The sequence below is a fragment of the Sus scrofa genome, chromosome 16, assembly GCF_000003025.6.
Source record: "Sus scrofa isolate TJ Tabasco breed Duroc chromosome 16, Sscrofa11.1, whole genome shotgun sequence".
NCBI lineage: Eukaryota > Metazoa > Chordata > Mammalia > Artiodactyla > Suidae > Sus > Sus scrofa.
Genome location: NC_010458.4, coordinates 76163367 through 76171766, shown reverse-complemented (window position 1 = coordinate 76171766; position 8400 = coordinate 76163367). Strand labels below are relative to the sequence as shown.

General features: G+C 52.0%; 1 protein-coding gene across 1 annotated transcript; it reads left to right on the top strand.

Annotated features, from left to right (window-relative positions):
- LOC110257258 (glycine-rich cell wall structural protein 1.0-like) lies at positions 7549-8043 on the top strand. The gene has a single exon (XM_021076825.1). It carries the CDS (start codon positions 7549-7551, stop codon positions 8041-8043), a length of 495 nt encoding a protein of 164 aa, XP_020932484.1.

Sequence of the window (8400 nt, the reverse complement as noted above, 5' to 3'; positions counted from 1 at the left end):
CTTATTTGGGGGTGAGTTTTCTTTCTTTTTTTTTTTTTGTCTTTTTGTTTGTTGTTGTTGTTGCTATTTCTTGGGCCGCTCCCGCGGCATATGGAGGTTCCCAGGCTAGGGGTCGAATCGGAGCTGTAGCCACCAGCCTACGCTAGAGCCACAGCAACGCGGGATCCGAGCCGCGTCTGCAACCTACACCACAACTCATGGCAACGCCGGATCGTTAACCCACTGAGTAAGGGCAGGGACCGAACCCGCAACCTCATGGTTCCTAGTCGGATTCGTTAACCACTGCACCACGACGGGAACTCCAGGGGGTGAGTTTTCGATCATGAGGTCACCTTTTCTAGCTCCTTACGTGCAGCATCCATGTGCAGTTGACCTTTGGAAAACACGGGGGTAGAAAATTCACCTCTCACGCCACCGTCAGCCCTTCGTACATGCAATTCCGCATCGGCAGATTCCACCAACTGTGGGCTGTGTGGCTGAATTTACTGAAAAAAAAAATCTGTGCATAAGCTCAACACGTGTTGTTTAAGGGTCCACGCTACCTGTGTTATCTCATTTTCAATGTAAAAATCACTGATCGTTCTTACCTTTAATTATGTTTTGTTTACGTTTTTAACACGAATGGATGGAATCGTTGGCAGTTCCTTAGGGGGGGTTCACGGTGTTCTTTGAGAGCAATGCTGGATATTCTTGCATCACCCACGTTTTGAGTGACGTCCTGGTCCCTGAGGGCTCCCTGTCTGCCTTCTGGCCAAGGGAAAGCTGAAGCAAAGGTCGGTAAGAGCTGTGGGTTCTGTGGTCAACTCCTCCTGTGACAGCCTAAGATGCTGTTTCCTACCCGAGAAGTGGGAGTTAGGATAGTGGTCTTACCTACACCAGGAGGTTGTTTAAGGAACAAGCGAAAAAAGACTCATGTTCCGGGACATGCCCTGGCCATGCACCTTGTAAAGAGGGACGAGGCAAACCCTAACCCTAACCCTAACCCTAACACCTGTAAAGAGGCACGAGGCAGACGCGCCTGCGCCCCTGCTGCTCCCCACTCGAGCCTCTGGTTGGCACCACTCCCTGCAGTCGCCTCCTTTGTCGTGGATCTCAGACTCTCTCTCAACACAGTGCTGATGGATTAAGGCTGGCGCCTGAGATAAATCTGGTTAAGAGGACATGTTTTCTGAGTAAACTAAAATATCCATTAGGCACAGAACCTGTGTTTTTTCCTACGTGTCTGTGAGCGCATCTCTGCTCGGCATACACGGGCAGCTCCCCAGCCCCATTTCCCACTTGGGACGGGCGCTGTGCCCATCACCTCTTTGCCATGGGGCGTGGGGGCTGCTCGATGGGGTCCTGAGAGTGGCCAGGTCTGGTCGGGGGATGGGGGGTGGGGGGGTGGGCAGTGTGCACGGCTCAACTCTGAGCAAGGCTTCTACTCCAACTCCTCGCTGGCTCATCCTCCAGGCAGGCTCTCGAGAGGACAAGGTAGCAAATGAGGCCCTGAAAATTGACTTGCTTGATTACATTTCTCTGATCTGTCGTCTTGCTTTCTTAATTAAAGGGTCCCCCCCCCGAAAACACATTATTAAGCTTGAGGTTAAGCTGCTCATCTTGAAACCCCTTATTCTGCCCCAGCCACTACGTGAGACTTATAATTAAACGAACTGTTACGCTTTAATCAGAGATGGACAATTTCTAAGAACACCATAGGATGAATCCTGAGAGAGATTTCCTAGTTTCATAAAAAATTACCTCTTTAGGAACAAAAGGAGGCAGAGAAAAAAGAACTTTGTCAAGGCGATTACTGGAAAGGATGTAATTGATGAAATGCATCATCCGACTTCAAATCTGGGGGTACAGCCCAGTGAAACATGACTTTCTAGGCACCTGCCATGCTGGTGGGCTGTGGAGGTACATAAAAAGAGTCCATGCGAAACGCTTTCAGCAGTTAAGAAGAAATTCTATTTCTGGTAGTGGAAGATTAGATAACACAAACCCACCTTTCCACTGAGAACAATAGGAAAAACAGAACACAGGGGAAAGAGAAAAGGCCCGTCTGTTTATAGCCATCGCGAAGCTCCCAAGATAGAAAGGATTTGAGAGCCAGGATCCCGGAGGGAAGGAGAGAGATTGCAGAAACCCCGAGGGAGGGGCCGCTTGCCTCTCGAGGCCCTGGGACCGGCTGAAGGTCCCAGTACCTGCACAAGCTTTCAGCAGAAATCAAACATCAGAGCCCACTGCGAAGGAGGAGGGCCTCAGCTGGGACTCCCACAGGGTAACTCTTAAGAGTGAGGGCGAACCATAAAGACATCCCGTCTCCCCAAGAATGAAGCCTAGAGCCCCTCGCCTCCTGACCGCCGTCTGTAGGGAGAAGAGCCTTCTTTGAAGGAGAACAGCACAAACCAGCACCTCCCAGGGGCTCTAATTCTCCGTGTCTAACATTCCAAACACAGATTAAAATACCCGGCATGAAAACACATGAGGACAGGCCAAAGACAAATAGAAAAACGCTAGGGGCCCAATCCCAGGAGATGCAGGTATTGGAATGATCAGACCCAGACTTTAAAATAACTGTGCTTAGTATGTTTAAGAATGAAAAGCCAAGTTGAGAATTTCACCAGAGAACTAGGGAACTGGTAAAAGAAAATACCAGACGGAATCGTGGCAAAAGAAGAAATGGTGAAAAAGACGTCAGGAGTTCCCGTCGTAGCGCAGTGGTTAACGAATCCGACTAGGAACCATGAGGTTGCGGGTTCGATCCCTGCCCTTGCTCAGTGGGTTAACGATCCGGCGTTGCCGTGAACTGTGGTGTGGGTTGCAGACGCGGCTCAGATCCCGCGTTGCTGTGGCTCTGGCGTAGGCTTGGCTCTGGCGTAGGCTGGTGGCTGCGGCTCCGATTCGACCCCTAGCCTGGGAACCTCCACATGCCGCGGGAGCGGCCCAAGAAATAGCAAAAAGACAAAAAAAAAAAAAAAAAAAAAAGACATCAAAGAAGAAGGAGACCGAGTGGCAAAATGAAAAGGGCTGTCATTTCTAGAACTGGTGCCCCCAAGGATGAGAAAACAAGCATGAATCAGGGGCAACCCTGAAAGAGATCATGGCTGAGAATTTTCCAACAGCCAACGAAAGACATGGATATTCCCAGATACCAGAAACTCATTGATATTATCCGTCTGCGATATTCATCAAGCCATACCTGTTCTGATTGGCTGGTGTTTAGGCCACGGCTTAATTAAATGAAAACCCTTGCAAGAACAAGGAACGAATGCAGAATAATCAAAGCAGTGCGGTCCAAGAGCACAGAGAACGCAGAGCAGACATAGGTGTACATAATGCCAAGTTCTTTACCAAGACGTGACAGAATACACTGCAGGAAAGATGAATCGTTTTCAAGTCAGCTGGACCTAGATCTCCATCTCAAAGCGTCATCTCACCAGCTTGGTGATCCTGGGCAAATTCTTCAATTCCTTTTCTTACCTTAAAGAAGGAATCACAGTTCACAGGAAGGTGTAACGAACTGCCTTGTTTCTCTATTTCCACATCGTAGGTGCCTGGTGAAGCCCAGTCCCCTTTCACCTGGGCTACAGGATGAGGTTGGACAAAAACAGTTGCCTCCAGGCTTCTATCCTTAAACCCACCACCACTGACCTCTAGGGGCCTTGAAAGCCGCCTGGCTGTCACGCTACACCCCCAGATCCCAATCTGTGCCCTCTCCTCCCTCTTGAAATAAGCACCACCTCCTCCTTCTCCAGTGTGGACATCAACTGATTTCTTGGCTTCTTTAGTTTCATGGAGAAAATGGGGATGATACGAAAAGAACTGCCACAAGCGCCCGCATCTCTTCCATCGCCTTCCGCCGGCTGGGCCCACAGGCTCTGTCTCCCTCCGGGGCTTGGCATAAGCATGAGCTCTAAGTCCCAGCCCCTCTCTCCTTCTCGATCAGCACCTTCCACTCTGCTGGGTCATTTCCGCCAGCCAGTGACCCGGCTACTCCTCCCGGCAGTGTTGGGAAACAGCCTTTCTGTGGTCCACTGTTCCTTCCAGGCGCTAAGTGTCTGCTGTAGAAATGACTCGAGCCAGCCTCTTGTCCCCACCTCTCCTGTGGTCTCTGGCCAAGGCCACAGGCGACGACCCCAAGGCTACACGCAGGGGATAATGCGGGGCATCCCGCTCACCTGGCCCTCCAGCTGCAGGTGCTCTGGGCTGACCACTGATTCCTTCTGTCCCAGCGCCTTCACTCAGCTTCCAGAACACACGGCTGGCTCTTCTCCTGCCTCCTTTGCAGAATGTGCCTTTTCCCTCTGACCTCTAAAGCTCTGTGTGCCTGAGGTTCTCACCTCAACTTCTTCCCTCTCTAGTTACACTGAGGTCCCTTGCTGTTAAATGTCATTCATTCACTCTTGCTTCCCATATTTCCAGCCAAGGTCAATATCCTGAACTGCAGACTTTGGTATCTAACTAGCTTTACAGGGTGGTTACGTGTGTGTCTCATGGGCATCTGAGATGTGACATGTCCCAGTGGAACTCCCACGTGCCTTTGCTCCCTGCCCTCTGCTCTCTTAGTCACAGGCAGCTCCATCCTCCCTGCTGCCCCATTAGGGCAGCTGGCTCACTGCTTCCGTCCCCTCCACTTCCCAGTCCCTCAGCAAATCTCCAGAGCCGTGACCTTCACCTGTCTCCCGACTCTGGGCACTCTTCCAGCTCCACAGCCAGACCAATGTCATCCTCTCCCGGAATTTTGCAGAAGACCACCCGGTGCACCCCCCCGGCCAAGCTCCCCTTGCTCCTTCTGGGTTTTCATCCCAGAGCTGCTCTGTCAAAGCCCAGCCCAATCCCCTGCTCGCTCCAGCCGCCCAGGGGTCCTGGTTGCCGTGGAGTGAAGCGGAAGTTCTTACCTTGCCCTCCCTGACTTTGCCACCGTGACCTTCCCCTGCTTGACTCTGCTCCTGCCACGCCTGCCTCCTGCCACACCGGCGTGTATGGGTGTGGGGTGGGGTCGTGCAGCAGGATCCTGCTTTCTGCTGTGTCTGTGGAGCGCGTGGAGACCCAGCATGTGACGGTGAGTGTACCTCTGCAGAGGCACCCGATGGACCAGAAACGGGTGGGGGGCTTAGGGCCCACGGGGAGCTCAGGACATGCCCAAGACAGAGCTAGGTCCAGAAATAGGTACAGAATAGGGGAGAGTGCTGCAGGGAGCCCTGATGTGACAGGCAGAGACTGCCACATGCGCTGCAAGCTGAGGAGACTGTAGAGTCCTGCTGACCCTTGATTTCTGACCTTTGGCCCCCAGAGCCACGAGAGAAGACATTGCACACATTTTTTTTTTTTTTTTGGTCGTCTTTTTGCCTTTTCTAGGGCCGCTGTCGAGCATATGGAGGTTCCCAGGCTAGAGGTCTAATCGGAGCTGTAGCCGCCGGCCTATGCCAGAGACACAGCAACACGGGATCTGAGCGGAGTCTACACCACAGCTCACGGCAACGCCGGATCCTTCACCAGGGATCGAACCTGCAACCTCATGGTTCCTACCAGATTCGTTAACCGTTGAGCCACGATGGGAACTCCTGACAATGCACATTTTTAAGCCACGAAGTTTGGGGGATCGCGTTATTGCAGCTCTAGGGAACTGACACGCCGGGCTCCAAAAAGGCCAAGGGGCAAAGGGCAGAGGACCAAGGAAAACTTTTACGTACAATGGGAGGAGCCTTTACGTGCTGTGGGAGGAGCCCTTACGTACAATGGGAAGAGCCTTTACGTGCGGTGGGCGGAGCCCTTACGCACAGTGGGCGGAGCCCTTACGTGCTGTAGGAGGAGCCTTTACGTACAGTGGGAGGAGCCTAGGTGCCTTCCGGCAGAGCGGGAAGGGTCAGGAGGGGGAGGCGGTGCAGCGAAGAGGAGGGAAGCACCAGGTGAAAACTCCAGAATCTCAGCTCAAAACATTTTCCTGTCAACTGAAAGACACCCCAGGCTGTTGAAAATTCAGGTTGGAGATAAAAGAGGCAGTTTTCTCTAAGTCCGATCCAGAATAAAAGGAGTGCGCAGACTGACGGAACCTCGTGCGTCTGTGGGGTCCCTTAGAGGAAGCGTTGCTTCATCTACTCCAGGAGCTTCTGCCCTTCACAGGTGCCCAAGGACGCTTGACTGCTCCGTATTTCCGGATTGCTGCAGGGCGCTGGGTCCGTGGGCTCTGTTCTCCAGGCTGAGGGCCTGCTGTCGTTTTCCCAGGCCTGCTGCAACAAAGCACCGCATTTTAAAACTTGATGGTTTAAGAGGAGACGTTTATTCCCTCCCCGTTCGGGAGTATGGAAGTCTGAGATCAGGGTGTCCACAGCTGAATCACTATGGGAACTCCTGTTTCTGGTTGTTTTCTAAGCAGCATTATCCACGTGCCCCCACTCTCCATTGTTGCTGCGTGGAGTATGCCAGGTGGCAGGCAACTTCTCCCTTAATTGCGGATGTGAAGTCTTTTCTGACAGTAAGTAAATCTGCACTTACCGCTCAAGAATGTTAGCTTCTGCTATTCTCGTCATCCTTTTGTGCTCTCCCATTTTATACATTGTCTCGGCGTCTCCGGTTCATGTTGTATAATCAAATCTGCCTCTTAGCAGCCTAAGGCTTGGTGGGCTTAACTCGATATGACCCCAGCATCACCGCCTTCAAGGAGTTGTGCTGTGTGATGGGTCCTGTATCGCAGTACACTTATTATTGTTATTATTATTATTATTATTTTGCCACACCCACAGCTTGTGGAAGTTCCTGGGCCAGGTAGGGATCGAACCTCGCCACAGCAGTGACCTGAGCCGCTGTGGTGACAATGCCAGATCCTTAACCCAGTGCGCCACAAGAGAAATCCCACAGCAGCCTGATTCTTTTTCTTTCTTTTCTTTCCTGATTCAGAAAGACAGACCTATTCAACTGTTTTATTGTGAAATCAGGAACATATAGATTGCTTTTCAAGAGCATTCTCTTTTCAAAGGACTGTAAGATTAAGGAACACACATCTGCTGTCTGCAAAGGGCCTTGAGGATACATCTTTTCAGTAAAGAGATTGTCTTTTTATTTGCTTTGATTAAAAACAGCAGCATTCCCTGCTGCCAAATAACTCACCTGGGTTTCATCTCATCACTCTAAATAAGTGGAACAGGCATGCATCACAGTTCGCTCCATCAGAGCATCAAGGCAAAAGAGTCTCAGAAAGGCTCCCCGAGGGCCACGAGTCACTGCGCTTTCAAGATCACAGGCAGCCCGTTTCTAAATATCTTTATTTTCAGCCCTCGGGTGACACCGCCTCCTGGGACTGGGTCCTCCTGCTCTGTGTCCATTGAGCTCAAAGCCATGCATCCTGGCTTGTCTGCAGTGGATCTGGCTCACACAGCGCACACTTGGCTGTGGACACGGATCTCTGTTATCTTCCCGTGGTCGGAGAGGGAGAGCACCCCCCTTGACCCGTGCCTCGATGATGGGCACGGTTAGGTTGCTTTCCGATCCGCAGGTCTGGGGTGAGCACTCCGGAGTGGGGGAGCTTGAAGAAAAAGACAGAAGCAATCCACCAGCTCCAGGACGATGGTGGTGCTGGTGGTGGTGGTGGTGATGACAGTGGTGACGATGAGTGGGGGTGGCGGTGATGACGACAAGGAAGATGTTGGTGGCGATGAGCATGGCCATGACGACGGTGGTGGTCGAGATGGTGATGATAACGGGCAGGATAATGGTGGTGGTGGTGGTGATGGAGGCGACAGCAGCGACAGTGGTGGTGGCGATGGTGGTGATGAGAACGGCCATGATGGTGGTGGTGGTGGTGGTGGTGGTGGTGACAGCAGCGATAGTGGTGGTGGCGATGGTGGTGATGAGAACGGCCATGACGACGGCGGTGATGGTGGTGATGGTGGTAGTGATGACGGTGGTGATGACGGTGGTGACGGGGGTGGTGACGGGGGTGGTGGTGGCAGTGGTGGTGGTGGAGAGAAGGACAGTCGTGTCAGCAACCGTGACGCTGATGCCTACCACTTAAAGAGCATGCTCTGTTTCCATTACTTACCTGTGATTCACTCTAACTGAAGCCTCGAGCTCTCGGCTGTGGTTCCTATTACGAGCCTGGTTTGGTTGACTTGGAAACTCCCCCACATGGAGTCTTACTCTTCTTGTTTTGGGATAATTCTTTAGGAAAAGCCATGCTATGGGTTCTTGGAAGCATCCTTCATGGACCTGTCCTCACGTGGGTGGCAGTGAAGTCTCATGACCCCACAAGGGGCAGATGTTGAGACTGAAGACAGAAATGTTTAGAGGAGGGTGAGAGCAGAGGAAATGGGTTAGAACACCAGGCTTCACCAGGAGTATCTCCATGTTTAATGCCATCCGAGATCGGATGGGCTCTGTCAGGGTTAATGCTGAGGGTGTGGATTTTGGTGCAGGAGT